Source organism: Dermacentor variabilis, chromosome 11, assembly GCF_050947875.1.
Source record: "Dermacentor variabilis isolate Ectoservices chromosome 11, ASM5094787v1, whole genome shotgun sequence".
Lineage (NCBI taxonomy): Eukaryota > Metazoa > Arthropoda > Arachnida > Ixodida > Ixodidae > Dermacentor > Dermacentor variabilis.
In genome coordinates, this window is record NC_134578.1 from 18,322,031 (window position 1) to 18,340,023 (window position 17,993).

Consider the following 17,993-nt stretch of genomic DNA (forward strand, 5'->3'; position numbering starts at 1 on the left):
TTCATGCGTGTCAGGGTAAACGGGAGTGAAAAATTCCCATAGTAATCATTGCAAATATAAAAGAAAGGCTTTCCTTTGAACATATTCAGTTTTGTGAATGTCACACTAGTTATATGTGGACAGCGCTAATATGAGCACCCCAGGTTGGCCAAATTAATCGACACCGCGGTGATAAGGCGTCCCTCATAACAAGAGATTGCTTTGACGCGTTGAACTTGGCTGGTCAATCAACCGTTGTCTCTCTTGTGTCACTTCTCATAGAAACGCTAGCATTTTGTTTACGGGCTGCTGGCTATAGTAACACCGACACTTTCGGGCGTGGCGGGAAGCCCCTTACACCTGACTAGCTTTTATAGCAAAAATAGTTTAGTCGACTAAACCAAGGCGAACGAAAAGATAAAAGCTGCCGGAACGTAAACTCTAGAGACGGGATCCTCTTCCCATCTCCTGCCATAACGAGGGCTGACATTTAGGCTGGGGAGCATCTTTGTCTGGTTCTCTTCCGGCTGGAATTAGGGAGCTGGTCCCAAGAAACCGCCTAAGACAAAACGAAACCGAGAGAAGCGAAAAGAAGCCTGGAATAGCGAGCTGGACCAAACGCCATAGCACCGAAAAAGGCGAATAGAATAGCAAGAAGCACGCTCTCAAGAAAAAGATAGTCCTTGAGATCAATTGGGCAGGACAGATAGAAGGGACCGCACGGAACCGAGCCACAGAAACACCGCCAAAACCTAATAAAGCTAAGATAGGAAAAGAGAAATAAAATACTCGGCTCTTCTAATCCCACCCTTAGTGCTCACACAGTGCCCCTTTGCCTTACTGCGGTATAAAAACGAAGTGAGCGAAAGAGATTAAAAAACAAGCAGGAAAAAGACAAGTAAAAAGAAAGAGATAGGCAGAGGCACGGTGAAGGCGAGTGGTGCACACTTAATTCCTGCTGCTCAATCAACCGCTAAGCCTCGCGGAGATAAAATATTAAGTCTGACAAGAGTTTCTTTCAGAGTCGGGCGACGCCGAGCGACTTCGAGCCTAAGACTGTGGCCATGGGCTCCCCCTCACCCCCCACCCCCTTTCCATTTCCTCCTGAGACAACCAACCACTGCTAAGAAGGCGAGCAGATTTTTCTGAAGCTGTAATGGGAGCTCCGGGAGGCGAGTTCCAATTGGACCGGGCGGAAAGTACCGTGACTTGAGCGTCTCGCAACATAGTAGATGGCTTCGTCTGTGTTTGTGTGTCTCGTCTTGTTGCTTTTCTTTTTTTGTTCCGCGCGTGCGCGTAGTAGGTGGCAGCGCTACTGAGTGCGTTGCGGCGGAATCGTGCAGTGTACCTAGCAAAATGCGATAGAGAGACGACGGCGCTGCTGAATCTGTTCGACTAACGGTATAGCAGTTGGCCGAGGTAGGCGACGGCGTTGAAGCGAAGGAAGCCGGGCCAGTTCAGAGCGGCCCGCAAGACAAATGGCCGGTTCACAAAGGGATCTCATTTGGCCGCAGGGCTACGAATGGGGTACCTCCCAAAAAGGTTCAGCCACCACATGGCGAAAAATCGGAAACCACTGAGTAATAACTACTCTCTCTCTCTCTCTCTCTCTCTCTCTATATATATATATATATATATATATATATATATATATATATATATATATATATATATATATATATATATATATATATATATATATATACGTGTGTGTGTGTGTGTGTGTGAAGGTGATTTCGCGACAATTCACCTTTTTCTTTTCACTCTTATTTATTTTGGCTTGTGCGCTTAACAACTTGCCTCTACCGGCTGCTTAACGGATCACCGAGCGGAGAAAACTGTCCTGACTTTGCGTCGATGCGGTACTTCGAGTTCCTCGAGGAAAACCACACAGTAACTTCGCCGGAACGTTCCGGAACTCTCTTCGTTCCGTCGAACTTTGGTAATGGTGGGTCCATTAAGCGCGACATTTCTTTCTCCTCCTTATCTCTAACGGAATCAGCTGCTAGTTCGGAACTTTTTTCTTTTTCATGCATTTTCTTTTCTTCTATGCTACCTTTCAGTCATTAAAACTTCCTTCTTCAAACTCCCGAACGCGGTCGTTAAACAACGAAATTTGCTCACACCTGCCCATTCGCTTCCCTGAACTCCACGAAGGCAGCCAAGTTGTTTCAATGGTACTCTCCGTCGCCCCATTCTTATATGCAGCTTCGGCAATTGCATTCCACGTTTAATGCGGAGTTTCGAGTCCATTCTGGCCTTTTATACACTTAGCGCTAATGCTACGTACCCGGACATGCATTAAAGATTTCCCTTTTCTTGAGACGACAGGGCAATCACCTGACGCGAAGACATTTCAGGAAGAGTGCCTGAGGTTTTCGTCAGGTGGCATTTAGGCAGAGCAGGGCTAATCTACATTGAATACTCTGAAAGTTTCTGAATGCTTAGAATACGAGGCATCTTTGAGTTCCGAATGGTACCGGACGTTTAAATGCAATATCGCTTGAATTTGAGTTTTCTGGATATGGGAGCGTAATAAGGTAAATTCAGTTCTGCGCGGAAGTTCACGAGGTGGAGGAAAGTTCATGAAGGGGAAAAAAATTGACAAATTCGACTGTCGCAGGAAGCTACACAGCAAACCCATAGAGGTTTCTCAGAAACCAAGTTTCGTAGTTTAAGAAAAAATTCGTCCCAGTCTGGGACGAGAACCAGGGACCAATGCCATTTTGGGGTGGTCATTCTACCATGTGAGTCAGCCAGAAGGCTACTAGATTGCAGAACGGTGGCGAATTAGTCGACAACTCGAAGCAATGGAGCACTGAATATGGCAAACCAGTTCTGTGGTAGCCCTCAAGGTGGAGGAAAAGTGTAGGCGTTGGCGGCCGCATTCAAATCACGGACCAGGGCAATGTTTTTTCTTTCTAAGACAGCCTTATGGGTTTCTTCTGTATCATCGTCCCACATTTCGGTGGACGAGCATTTTCACTTTCAAGAGCTTATTAACTTCGTAGCAATGCCATAAGTACTTAGTTACGGAGCTAAGAGCTCGGAGACTACGTCATCATCATCATCATCATGACGTAGTTTCCCTTTCAAGAGCTTACTAACTTCGTAGTAATGCCTGAAGTACTTAGTTACGGAGCTAAGAGCTTGGAAACTGCGTAGCAACGGCTTGAAATGTGTGCTCTAACTTACGAAATGCACTGACGTCAACAGACGTAGGTGTACGTGACCAGCCCCTTTACTGTGCTCTGCCGGGTGTATGATTAGTTGACCTCCTTGCTTTTCTCTTTGTTCTTTGGTTTCTTTCTCAAGAGGAAGCATTGCATGACGAGCTCTTATCCATATACACAAGAACTGATAAATCCAATTGCTCTTCATTCACTGCTCAGAGTTTGATAAGCTTTCTTTATGTCAAACACGAGGTTGAAATCTTCCACCCGCAAAGAGTAGACTTTCTAAGTTACGGCCTTTCTCTTTTCTGTTTTTGAAGGTTTGTTAAAAATCACAATATTTAAAGAAATCATTAAGCTCGCAAATCTTAACGAAGCATTAAAAAGAAAAGGTGGTTTGATAAATGTTGTAAACTGGATCTACGGAGATGCTTCAAATGGGAAAAATGAATGTATTATACACCGAGTGCTTTGAAATACACTAGTAATTTGGGAGCAAGACTATTGAAAAACCCTCGTAAGCTAGATGAAGAATTTTACGTAAGCTCTGCGCTCATCCTATTTCTCAGCTTTAAATTCTTCATGAGTTTACTGAATCCCCATTTCTTTCATTCTTTATAGGAAAGGGGAGCAGGATAGGGATGAGGAGGCAGAGTTACGTGCCTGAACTTTGTGGCTCGATATCCTTGAAACGTACCGATTGTTGAATTTTTTTTTTAGGTAAGCTATGAAGGGGAGGAGGGGGGGGGGGCTTCATTATCATTGAAATTCCTGCAGTCGCTAGAATTCTGCCTTTTCCAATAAATGCGAGAAATGCCTTTAATATTAGTCGAACCTTTGCCTAACAAGAGCCCTTCTGAGTTTTACGCACACCCCAATAGTGGAAACGGAGTTGGTCTCGAGATAACACCTTCCTTCGCACTTTGTGACTACACTCGTGCTCACATTTAATCCACGCAAACTTCAAAAGCCGGAACGCACATACGCAAAAGAAAGGAACCGCCACCTACAAACACGAACTCACGCACCAATAAAAGAATTCCCCCCAAAAAGCTAGACAAGTCCGCAGAAAGTAGTCGCGAAGAACTGGCACAAAAGCTCCTCGCGATTGTCCAGTTGCACAGGCAATCCAAATTAGGCCCACTTGGCGAGAAAGCCAGCCCCAAGGAAAGTAGGTGCCGACGAGAGAAAGGTGCAAATAAACTAGTTACCCAGAACAAGTTGCAGAAAATGAAAAGAGCAATGCAGCACAGATCCAGGTGGAGAACTTTCTCGTTTTGTTGCTTATGTCCTTCCACGCATCGACACAGGTATAGCGCGGGAAATGCACCATGTACTGCAACAGGCGCGTGAGCCTTTACTGCGGCACTGCGCACCGCCGTGGGCGAAGCGAGAAAGGAAAATAAATTAGGTAGCATGGGATTACAGGTGCGACGGCACTGACAAAAGCACCGAACCGACGTCTGTTCATGTGCTGCAATTTCTCGGCTATAGACCACAGTCGTTGCGTACTACGGAGGCCTTCAGTGAACAGCAGAAACATTTTGCGTCGAAGTATATGCCTATCCTGTCCTGGACCCTTTCTGTCCTGACGTCCTCAAAAAAGAAAGTAGGGGGGGGGGGGGCAGGCAAAGACGGTTTTTAATGGTGACGTAAACGGTCGAGAAACTAAAACAAACAACAGAAGTTGTTCTCAGCAAAGTTCTATTCTCACAGGAAGTGCTTTCTTCGTCGTCGGTTTCCAAGGATCGACGAAGAGGTGAAGTTAGAGTGACTTTGTCGTCGCCCTCCGCCACATGTTCAACTCAAAGAGTCTGTCACATAAGACTGCCTTTGGAAGCACCGGTAAGCGCACCCTTTGCCGTTTTTTTTAAATTTATTTCTTTAACTCAAGAAATGCTGCCTCGCTCGCCATCGCAATTCCATGTGTTGTTCCTGAGGTACGCTCATATTCTTGTCCCACATAAGAAGCTCGGCCGAAGAAAGAGCCAATGGTCAAGGACATTAGTTTCTCATAGGTTCTTTTTAGCAACTAGAACATTCTTGCACATGTGTTCCACTTAGTAGAACCTATCTTTTAACAAGTTAAAGAACATACTACGAGAGAGAGAGAATGATAAGTGAAAGGCGGGAAGGTTAACCAGGGCTGAGCCGGTTGGCTATCCTATAATGGGGGAAGGGAAAAGGGGAGGAAAAAATTAAGAGAAGAGGACGTGTACTGTGGATATCGCCCACGAGTGTACTAATATCTCTAAATATACAAGGAGGTCTTCTTTTCAATGTATGCGTTTAGCTGCAGCACCTCATGGAGTGGCCAAAATAATGGACACCAGCGTTAGGCAGTTCTGAGTAGAACTTGTTGCTGGGCGAGTTGTTTGGGATCTAAAGAATACATTGTTGCGCCAAAAAAGGAAAATAAGGACTTGGGAAGGAAGAGTACGAAAAGACAGATTGAGCGCTGTTCTGAGTCAGTTCTGAGGCAGTTCTGAGTTCTCACCATGTCTCACCCGTAGATTCATGGCGTTGTCGTTCATAAAGACCGTCAAGTGCTTCCTTTCTTCTTGTTTCAAAAACGGGGAATCTACATGGATTTGTTTTACGCGGTGCAGATGGAAACTCAATAAAGATTTGTTCGCGTCTGTAGAGTCCCGGAATGTTTGCTACACTAACAACGTTCGGATCGAAGACGGCGGCGATGAATTCGGGTTGCTTGTGCAGAAGTCGGCGACCTTAATCTGAAAGATTTTGATTACTTTGCTTTTGAGTTACTCTAATTTGTTGCTAACCAGTGATAGCGAGCCTTCTGGCACGGCCAGATACGATAGCTCTCAAACCTCGAGTACCGTGGATTTACTCCTGCAGATGGGGTCGCCCGCACTTCCTTTGCAAGCAGAATCAGCATACTCCATACGGAAGCGTAAAAATTTTTGAACTCAGTTGAACATAGGCCAAACAACTACCTGAAACCATAAGAAACATCCCAGTTTTCACGTCAAATGCCCTTCATTTTAGTCATCATGCGGGGCCGTTCACTAAAGCCAATTGAAACAAAAACATCTAGCACTATTATTGCTAACATTATTTTTTTTTGAGGCCGTACTGCCCATGCACCAATAATTTGGTATAGTTGCGTAAAGTTAAGAAGCTATTACTCGGCGAAGCACGTGACTTGTACACAGGTGGCGTCATTTTCACGTCACGCATGACGCAATCGGAGTTAAATTCAGTTGCGTGCTCGGTGTTCAGAGAAGCATAGCCGCCAGTAGGTCTGTCCCTCCGATCGGGAGTGGTCGCGCTTGAGAGAGAGAGAGAGAGAGAGAGAGAGAGAGAGAGAGAGAGAGAGAGATAGAGAGAGAGAGAGAGAGCTCTCTATGATGTAGTGGAAATAATTCATCCAACTCAGTCCTGTGCCTCGTCATCTATTTTAAAGCCTAGAAGCGTGCAACACTGTTGTAGAAATTTCACGCTCGCTCGACTATGGCGCCCTTGCGTCCGACACGTAGGTTCCAGAAGTGACGCGTAGAGGCTCGCGCCGCAAGACAGCAAGTTCCCGAACTTTTTTGACCCTACCAGAACATGTCCGTCTTCACAGCGAGTGCTAGTGCAGGAGCTCGAGGCAAGCGCGCATTGTAATATAACTTGCACCCTCAAATGTGGAAAAAAGGGATGTAAATGTGTGTATAACTCTTACCCTTAGGTTGTCCGTTATATAAATCCCACTTTAAGGGTGTGAGTTAGACATACTTACACCATTTTCCACTTTTAAGTGTGTAAATTATTCTACAGTGCAGAAGTCACAGCCCTCTACGAGCACGCGGGGCTCTAGCGGCGAAGTCTTGTGCGTCACCAGTAGGGGTTTGAGGGGAGGGGGGGGTGTCATTTCTGTACCCTAGGGCACATATGCCTTCTGCAAAGCAAACAGGCCCTCTCAGAATAGGGAACGAGCGCGATGGTGAAACAGAACCGTGAGACCGCCACTAGCTGTAACGTTAGTTAAGCACGTAGGCATTTTAATATGTAAATAAATGCAAGTTTTGCATTTGCTGACGTCATTTTTGTATACCATAGTGCCCAATGACCGACTACAGCGCGCACAAGACGTTTCACGTATCCGACTACGGCTGCGTCTCTGGCATTGCCTATCTAATTTTTTTAAGAGTTAGCTTATTGATTTGGCAAGCACCAGAGCTGAAATAAGCAGACTTGAACAAATGCCACGACCTGACTCCTACAGAGAGTGTTGCAAACGATTCCCTAGTCAATGAAAAATATATTTACTCCAATTGTAAGCAGAGGAACCTAAACACATGGTAAACTGATGCCTAGAGCTAACTCCTGTAAACGAAGTTGCGGGAGTTGGCTAACCTTTGCTAACCTTTGCTGAAGTTTGCTAACCTTTGCTAGCAGAGACGATGTAATGCTCCGGGAAGCAGGAGAATCTAAACAAATTGAGGTAGATAGAGGCTAAGCGTTACCTCCCACAAAAGAATTAAAACGGGGGGGGGGGGGGCTCTTTCCAAGCAATACGCTTCATTACCAGAATCTGTGCCCTTCGTCTCAAAGCAGGGAACTTCAAATAAATGAAGTTTAATATAACACAATTACTCTTCAAAAGAAGAATCACTGGAGTGATCAAAACTTTATTTGTTACCAGGGATGATATAAATAATTGGGACCCATGAGCGCGTAATAGGTGGGCTTGACTACACTGTCAAGGTGTTTATTGACAGGGTACGCAAGGAGTGAGAGGTCGAACACAGTGCGGTGGTCAAAACCCTGCGAGCAGTCAGGACCGGCCCCGTGCGTAAAGCGCTTGTGACGCACCCGACTAACCGGCACTTGTTCGTTGCTTTTCATACACTGGAGATGCGCCGGGCTAACCGGCGCTTCTTCTTCATTATAATACGTCTAGCCAGAACAGGAAGCGCCAGCACTCTACTCCCTAAGCGAGGTCGTACTTCATGGGGAAGCTGGAGAACGCGAGTAAATAAAAGTAAATGCACAACGAAACAATAACTCCCGCGAAAAGGTGTGATAACGCTCACAGAACGATCACAGGGTGATCACACTAGCGGAGTGGTTTTAGTCCATCGACGAGTGCGAGATATCCCGTCAACTCCGTCACATACGATCCAACGGGTTGCTCCCTCCAAAGGGTCCACCAGCTCTTCATCTATGCCTTTTTAAGACATCAGGGGCTTTCGAAACAAAGGCCCCGCACCTGTCTCCGCATTTACAGAGTACAGTCCTCGGACTGTGGGCCGGAAAGTACGGTAACCGAACGGCCAAAATGCCCAGGGTGTTAGGCCGAGAAATGGGCAAAGTACACTCGACGAGAACGCAAAGTTAGTGATCGAGGCGGGCGGGTCTGGTGCCAGAGGCCTGGACGCAGGTCGTAGGAAAAAAATAAAACGAGGAACCGATCTTGCCACAAGAAAGGGACGACTTGGGCGAGAAAATTGCCGGGAACTGTAATGCGGCGCCATCACTGCCGCCGGTGGCTCCCTCTACACGTCTGCGCAGGCCCGCAGGCTTAGTACCTGGCGCGCAATCGGCGCCAACGTTAGCGAGTCCTCCGGCCGATTCTGCCGCGAGTGTCTCTGTGAGGGAGGGCCGCCCCTCGAGTGCAGTGGGGAGGTGCGTCGTGATTGGGTTTCGGCACTGCGGAAACGGGGAAACGCGAGAGCAACTCGAGAAACTACGTTACTGGACCGCTTTATTTCCTCGCGCGAGCAGGCTGCCTGTCTGCGTGCGCGCGCGTGCTCCGTCTGTGTTCGAGTGGCGAGGGCCGAACGACAGCGCAGGTAGCTCCTGAAGTGCTTCGGAAATTACCTTAGCCGTGGGCGCCGGCGTACGTGAGTCAGGTGCAACGAGGACGAGAGTGGCCGTGGCGGCCGCAAGGTGCTTACGTGGCGCTAATGGTGCTCCGAACGTCGTTCGCGCATTGTCGAGATGTAGATTTGTTGTTTTCTCTGGACAAGCGCTGCAGCAGTGAAACGAAATTCGCGTGGATAGGACGCCACATTCTAGTTGAGGCCTAAAAAAAAAAAGAAATAAACGACGTGCCAACAGACGCAAACATCGTCGACGTATTCGGCAATGCCGCCAGACATTCCCCCAACCATTTGCAACGCTACTTACAACGGTACAGAAAACTAGGTGCCTAAAACTGTCGAAAATGTCCTTGTCTCCAAAACTAATTTCGTTTTCTTGCACTGCCATTGTTTAACCTGCACTGTTTCGCTTATGCTCCAGCACACAACGCAACTATATTGCTGCGAAACCTTTCTAGGCAAACAGTTTATTAGACAACGACGCATATTGCAGATTTCGGCCACGCGCACTCCTCAGCGAATTTATCGATCTGAAACCTAGTAGGTTAGGCCTCCGCCTTCTGCAAAAAGCTGACTTGGATTTAAATCAGACTTCGGATAGGTTGCAAGCGCATAACTGCAATTTCCATGCGGCAGCTGCTGCACGACGCGTTTTATTTTTTACTTTCCCGCGGTGTGGTTGAGGCAGTTTTCGCGAGATTTATGGCCGTGCCCGTAAAATCGGGAGAATTCAGGATTCGGCAGTGTAGCGGACAAATCGTTAGTGTTCGGAGGTAAGTACTTGGCCCATAGTGTCCGCGCACGTACCAAGTGTACATAATAAAAACACTTAGAGCGCTAAAAACACAAAGGACGTAGAAAAAGAAACCCACACGAAACGCGCTTTTTTTGTTGTTTCCTGTTTCTTTTTCTACGTCGATCCTTCGTGTTTTCAGCGCGCTAAGTTCTTTATTATATTGCATTAACTACTGGCCCCACCATCCATCCTGTTTCAGTGTACATACATGCGCAAACACCCTGTGGCACAAATCCAGTGGCTCCAGTGCACATAGCTAGTGCACGTATACCCAATTTCTCCTGTGGCCCATAATTTTACGCCGCAGTATCACCGGGACAGGCCCTCGAAAACGGCTAGGTAGACTCACCCACCATGAAGTGGCTGGACTCGGAGAATAATGTTTCGAATAAAATAAGAGTCAGTAGTGATTTAGCGGCAAAAGCGACCGGAATGCGGGAGGAACCACGTCGCGTCTCTTTGAGGCCGCGTATCCACGATTTAAACCGCGTTCCCAGCATTGCAAAATGTTGTTCATAAGCTCACCCGACACACGTCCTGCCCCTTCGAGGAGCTAATTGCAACTCACAGTGGCCCGGAGCAGACTAACGTCAGGTGTGCTGTACATGCAGGGTTTCCCAACTACTATGCACCAATATTTTAACGCGACAGCGTTAAGGAGCTCGTGTCGCAGAAAAGCCGGTGTCGGCGGCGTTGGCCGTGAGCGATAAATCCCGGCAGGCACTTCATGAATAAAAAACAACTTGCAAGATGGGCTGGGTAAGAATCGAACCAGGGTCTCCGGAGTGTGTTTAAATGTTCAAACGCCACGTAGCTAGGCAGAACCAAGGTAATGTTTGCCGTCGCTTCAAGATACCCAGGTTATTGCTTGCATTCCAATAACATAATAAGTCTCCATTAATTAATCAACGTCTCAAATATTATAATTAGATGAAAAGTGTCAATGAGAAAATTGTAAAGAAACATGAAAAGCTCGCGATACAGCCTTTTCTTGCTTATGTGTCACATAAAAGTGTTTTTCCGAGCGTGAAAGAAGCCCGCGAAAACACGCAAAGTGCCTTGAGCGGCCAGTCGTACGGCAGTTTCTGTGTAATCGCGGGCTTCTTCGACACTCGCAAAAACACTTTGATGTGGTACGCTTTGAGCAACAGAAAGCATCATCGGGAGTTTTTGTTGTCGCTCTGCAGTTCTATCATTGACACTTTTCATAATTTGCCATAAACATCAAAGAAACCTCTATCGATTCCTACACATGTGTGCAATCCGCCAATTTTTATTAGTTTTATTTTTTATATTTATTTTGCTACAGCGGTTTACATTTTTCTTGCGTCAAAGTAAGCGTAAAGATAAAGGTCGAGGACATAATCTTTTTCAATTCCCACATCCTCAAGGAAACAAAATGAGAATGAGTTTGCACTGAACAGAAGCAGAAAAAATGGGCTAGTGGTAGCAAGTGAGGCGTTCAAAAAAGTCAACGCCGGATGATGTTTCTACAATGTCTCATAACCTTTCTTTTCTTTACGGCAGCGCGCTCTGTACGTAAATATTAGTGGCGCGGCAGAATGTCTTATTCTTTTTGTTCTCCTGTCCGTTGTGAGAGGAAATTTTGGAGATGTTGAATTCTTCCAAGAATGCAGAAGTTGTCCGTCCTGCGACTTTGTCGCAACGTTTCGTACGTTTGCGGTAGATTCTTTTTTCTTCGATATATGCGATTGTTTCTTCAACAGTTTGTTGTTCTTAGGCTGCATATTTATGTCCTCTTTAAGCAAACTATTTAATTGCATCGACTGGATTCTTTGTCGATTCAAGCATGTGAATGCTAAATGCTGATCATTATGTGCAAGTTTATTTTCTATCTGTTCATCTGACAATCAAATCTTGTGGAACAGCCTGCGAGAATAAGATTTATTTAATACGGTATTAGAAGATGTCAGAAATAAAGCATGTCGCTGGATTAGCCACAAGTTTATATTGTACGAATGAAGAATGGTAATAAAGTATCTATATATCTATTAAGTCAGCAACATTCACAAAATCGTCAAAAATTGGGAACGAACCTCCGCAGGGCGGTTGTCAAAGACGAGCGATAACTTCCCGGTAGACCTGCCAACGTATGTCGCAAGGGACACTTCTTCATTAGCCCTAGTGGTTAATGATGCGAGGAATGTGGGTGCTGTGACGTTGCACGGCCTTGAAGATCCGCCCGCGTTACAAATTGCACTTAAATTTTTGGAGTAACACTGCTTGTGCACTGGTATTCAGATCGGTCATTCAAGTCGACACTTTCCGTTACGTTATCTCAAAGATCGACACAGTTTACAGCGCCAAAAGCCGCCTTTGCAAAGTGACAGGAATATAAGAGCCAAAAATAGCCGGCTTTGATAAATCAATCGATACCAATAGTCACGCCCCAAAGCAGCGGCTGTCTCAGGACAACAGAGGCAGATCTCAGAGGCCATGCTTTCGCTGAACACAAGCGCCGGAAGCGATTGTGGAGCCGAAAATACGCCACAGACGCCACACTTTCGGCTCCACCTATATAGGCTTAACTTTCTACTGCACACTGCAACACTGACCTGCGTCGTGTCCAACTTTGAAAGTACACCTTGAGCGCCAGGGATCCGTCTTCGTGCACCTCCGGTACGGTGAGAGTGTCCATCATCTTACGCAATCATCGCACAACACGCGCCAGGGCAACAACACTACACCGCGTCGACGCCGTGGCATCCGATTCGGGGTGTCAACACCACTGCCACTAAGGCAAATATCACGCTGTCTTCTACGTTGCGCAAACACCTACGATGACAACTCGGCTGTCGTGCTTGAAAGACACGAAATGAGCACCAACCTCAGTTTGTATACAGCTCACAAAAAACCTGACACCTTGGACAGAGTCTCAGCGTGAGAGGTGTATAATAAAAATAGGGATAATATAATCGTATTACAATAGTTTCTGTATACGAGACTTACGTCCCATTTCGCTTCTTAAGGGGTCGATCCTAATGGAAGTGAAATTCGTCACTCATGGGCAAGGCCTACAAACTTTACATAGGTAGCTGTCACGCTAATTATGCAAACTGGACGAAGAATGCTGGCACCAGTTTTGCAATTATTTCCACCCTACAAATAGTTTTATCACAGGAGGAATAGCAAATTTATCACAGACCCACTTCTGCGTCAAGCTCTGTGGAAATCATGTAGCTTTCTCAATAGACGAAGCATGTTACATTGTTTCAATCATGCTTTGCAACGCATCTATGTCTTCCGAAAACAGCGGAGAGGCTGCTGTCGTGACTTCGAAACAGTTTCAATGATCGGCAGACGACCTTCAGCACCATGCGATTACTGCAGCTGTCTGCTTATGACTTCCAATACGAGAGTAACCTTCAGTAAACTTCCATGTTGCCGTGCGGAAAACATGCAACAAAGCTTCTTTTGCTTTCCAGAAAAGTGCATGCGTCTTCGAGGTGCTTTTCTTCCGAATTATCTTGAATATACATCAACCGTTCTTGCGAGGCCCATGAGTGTACGTTATCGAAAGCGGGTGGCGTCTCCTCGCACGGTCACACAAGCACCGTTGAAGTCGATTGAATTGATGGTACCTCCCATTCACGTTGAGGACTAACGATCCGTTCGAACTTCCCAAAATCTTGGTTGCCCTCATCCAATGAGCGTTGCAGCGGCGAACCTATACTAACTCTGAAGGCAGGAAATCATCCGGAAACCTCGGGGAAATCGAGCAAGGCGCAAGCCTTCCCTGAAGCTGGTCAGGGCCCGCAGCGATTCTTTTCAATACATGTAGCACGACACGCACTCCCGCAGGCCGGTTCCACGGAGTTGTCATCCAAGCTTGCAGACGCCGGAGCACAAGGGAGACTCGGAAGGGACACACGGCGACATTCCCGCGCAATACCGTTGCCGTGGGACGGGCGAAGAACGCATTTCCACCTGCAGGCGACGCTGCACAAGGTGTCCGACGCCGTAGCTCCGGCGACTGCGCGGAGCACCGCCGATTCGCCGCTACACCGCGGGCTCGTCCGACACGAAAAGCAGGAGCACGGCGCCTCGCCCTCGGCCACGCGGGACACGGGCCCGCGACGCGCCGCGTCGTCACCCGCGAGGGAGGACCCCAAAAATACGGCTTCGGGCGACCGCGAGGTTGCCCGAGTGCGTCTCGACGCAGGGCTCGGTGGTGCGGCAGGCTCCTTCGCGAGAGCGGGCCCCTTTGGCTAGCACCCGGAATAATTTTAAAACAGCCGGTTCCGTCGTGCCCGCCCTGCGGGCAAGGAGACCACGCTCTTCTCGGCACTGAGGTGGCAGCCGGTGTTGGGGGGTGGGGGGGACTCGTCGGAAAGCGTGTCGCCCTTTTCTCGTTGCCCGAGAGAATGCCAGATGGTTGGGGAAGCCGTGGTCCACTCGTCGCTTTCTCTCTCTTGCCCCTCCGCGCGGCCAGGCGAAGTCAGCGTTGTCTTTGTTTTTCAGCCTGTCTTTCACGCATTCCTGGCAGCACTTTCTTTTGCTCGTATTTACGGCTCGTGGCGAGTGCAGGAAGGCAGGCGGCGGTGTAACGCACCTGCGACAGAAGCAGCTGCCTTCTCGCGTGCCAAGAAGTATATGGTTGGCTTCGCACGCGACGACACGGCGACTCTTGCCGTGTCCGAATTGGTGTGCGAGCTGACCCCGATACGGGTTCCACGCGACGTCATGGATGCTGTATATAGAGCCCCACTCGCACCAGTGTCTTTTCTATAGATAAGAGCAGTACATAAGATGATAAGATTAGGGTGGCGTTGTTTTGCCGTGCTCTTGAACTACCCTGCGGTGAGGACAGCATGGCCGTGAGGACGGCAGACAGAGCCCCGTACAGCTAGTCGGTTTACCCATTTCAGTTTCTTTCCTACAGCTCTGAAGTTCATGATGTCGAGTCCGATCCTAAGCGTCAAGAGAGTTATACTACTTCGCGATTCCAGACCCTGCTTGTCCTGAACCAGATGCATTGGATTTATATATTCAGGTAGACGAACAGCTCTAGGTGCAAGCTAGGTGGAAGGACACAAAACCATCGTGATACCTGGCACAACTTATGGGGGTTTCCACTAATCCATATGGAGAAAGTGTTTTTTCTCATAATGAGGAATTTGATTATCGCAGGCCGGTAATGCTCTGGGTCTTTATTTACCTTGGCCTTTCTGAATCAACGGTGTTTTGCATCAGCGTCGTTTCTGTATCAGCAGACCTTCGGTGGGTCGGTCTCTCTTACTGCCAGTGGTGTATGATTTAGGCTGACCAGCCGTTGTTGCTCAGTGGCTATGTTGTTACGCTGCTGAGCACGAGGCCGTGGGATCGAATCTCGGCCACGGCGGCCGCATTTAGATGGGGGCGAAATGCGAAAACAGCCGTGTACTTAGATTTAGGTGCACGTTGAAGATCCCCCTGCAGGTGGTCAAAAATACCGGAGTCCTCCACTACGGCGTGCCTCATAATCAGAAGGTGGTTTTGGCACAGAAAACCCCACACTTTAATTAAACTTTTGATGACGTCAGCTGGGAACGGTAGCCCACCTTGTGATTTTCGCCCGATGCGCGTGGCTACTTCCGGTGAAATATAGCGTGCAGCGTTACATTTGATCGGCGATTGCAAGACATACATATTTGAAATGTGCCCGAGAGGATTCTTGCCTTAAGCCGCGTCTGCGTCCCGTGAGCCTCCGAAATGCATCCCGAGCTGACATTTTACGCGCAATAGAATGTACACATTATGTATTTGAACTCGCTCGTTTCACCTTCTCTGAAGCCTGGCACCCACGGCGATAATGGAAGAGAAAATAGTCTAGAGGAATTCGAAATCCCACAGGTAACGCCGGAAGAAGTAAAGAAAGCCTTGGGAGCTATGCAAAGGGGGAAGGCAGCTGGGGACGATCAGGTGACAGCAGATTTGTTGAAGGATGGTGGACAGATTGTTCTAGAGAAACTGGCCACCCTGTATACGCAATGCCTCATGACTTCGAGCGTACCGGAATCTTGGAAAAACGCTAACATAATCCTAATCCATAAGAAAGGGGACGCCAAAGACTTGAAAAATTATAGACCGATCAGCTTACTGTCCGTTGCCTACAAAGTATTTACTAAGGTAATTGCAAACAGAATCAGGAACACCTTAGACTTCCGTCAACCAAAGGACCAGGCAGGATTCCGTAAAGGCTACTCAACAATAGACCATATTCACACTATCAATCAGGTGATAGAAAACTGTGCGGAATATAACCAACCTTTATATATAGCTTTCATTGATTACGAGAAAGCGTTTGATTCAGTCGAAACCTCATCCTTCATGGAGGCATTGCGGAATCAGGGTGTAGACGAGCCGTATGTAAAAATACTGAAAGATATCTATAACGGCTCCACAGCCACCGTAGTCCTCCATAAAGAAAGCAACAAAATCCCAATAAAGAAAGGCGTCAGGCAGGGAGATACGATCTCTCCAATGCTATTCACAGCGTGTTTACAGGAGGTATTCAGAGACCTGGATTGGGAAGAATTGGGGATAGGAGTTATGGGAGAATACCTTAGTAACTTGCGATTCGCTGATGATATTGCCTAGCTTAGTAACTCAGGGGACCAGCTTCAATGCATGCTCACTGACCTGGAGAGGCAAAGCCGGTGGGTGGGTCTAAAAATTAATTTGCAGAAAACTAAAGTAATGTTTAACAGTCTCGGAAGAGAACAGCAGTTTACGATAGGTAGTGAGGCACTAGAAGTGGTAAGGGAATACATCTACTTAGGACAGGTAGTGACTGCGGATCCGGATCATGAGACTGAAATAATCAGAAGAATTAGAATGGGCTGGGGCGCGTTTGGCAGGCATTCCCAGATCATGAACAGCAGGTTGCCATTATCCCTTAAGAGAAAAGTTTATAACAGCTGTGTCTTACCAGTACTCGCTTACGGGCAGAAACCTGGAGGCTTACGAAAAGGGTTCTACTTAAATTGAGGACGACGCAACGAGCTATGGAAAGAAGAATGATAGGTGTAACGTTAAGGGATAAGAAAAGAGCTGATTGGGTGAGGGAACAAACTCGAGTTAATGACATCTTAGTCGAATCGAAGAAAAAGAAATGGGCATGGGCAGGACACGTAATGAGGAGGAAAGATAACCGATGGTCATTAAGAGTTACGGAATGGATTCCAAGGGAAAGGAAGCGTAGCAGAGGGCGGCAGAAAGTGGGCGGATGAGATTAAGAAGATTAAGAAGCAACAGAGACGCCTCTATGATTGCCACCATCGCGACGTGCACTTTACTCCGGGTTCTCTGGTGCTTCTCTGGTCACCCATTCGACGTGTGGGCCTTTCTGAAAAGCTGCTGTCGCGCTACACTGGCCCATACCGTGTGGTGCGACAAGTGACCGATGTCACGTATGAAGTCGTCCCCGCCGACCCCTCAGCGTCATCGTCGGCTGCAAGTGACATCGTTCACGTGGCGAGACTAAAGCCATACCTTACACCTTTCACCGCGGATGTGTAGATTAAGCACTGGGACGGTGCTTCTACTGCCGGGGGTGATGCTACGAAACAGCCACCACAGTGTGGCCGCACTGAAGAGGAGGAAGACGACGTGGGCCCGCTTGATATAGCATCGCCATTGCGGCCTTCCGTTAGCTTCCTCTGAATAAATGTATATAGCATTGGGCTACAGCTAAACGTAACAATATGAACACTCAAGTGACATTTCTGCCACCGCCGTCGCCGTGATGTTCCGTGCAAAGTCTCAGGCCAATATCACCATCGCCGCACGCGACCTGCTGTATGTGCGAGTGAAATCATGCGAGAGTGAGCCGGCGATGGCGGCTCAATCTTGCGCGCGCAAGGGAGGAAAGCGGGGAGAAGCACGCCGTGTTGAGTCGCGCGCGAAGCGCCGAGGGGAGGGGAGGGAGGGCGGCGTTCTACGCCGACGGCTGCTGCGTATCCCGCGGCAGCACGAGCCCTATCATGAAAGTGATCTGCGATGAGTACAGAGTACAGGGGCGCCGAGGGCTCCCAGCTCCGTATGCGCTGTGTTCTCACGACTTAGTTCGCGTTGAAGCGAGAGACAAAACGAAGGTCAATTCCCTCGCTGCTGTTGTCGCGCTTTGTCAATCCAGCGCTTTGACATCGAGTTTCCGCGGTCATCGAGTTCACGTTCGCTTGTGGGCGCGTGACACTATGCTTGTTAACA

The 17,993-nt window shown here is 47.8% G+C and overlaps 1 protein-coding gene across 1 annotated transcript in view; it reads right to left on the bottom strand.

Moving 5' to 3' along the window:
• rdgA (retinal degeneration A) overlaps nucleotides 1-13,960 on the bottom strand; it is a 442,041-nt gene extending 428,081 nt beyond the window's left edge. The window contains exon 1 of the mRNA XM_075674835.1: nucleotides 12,359-13,960. Coding sequence (XP_075530950.1) covers nucleotides 12,359-12,444 — 86 coding nt within the window. The 5' untranslated portion in view covers nucleotides 12,445-13,960. The remainder of the gene's footprint in view (nucleotides 1-12,358) is intronic.
• Nucleotides 13,961-17,993: the final 4,033 nt, after the last annotated feature.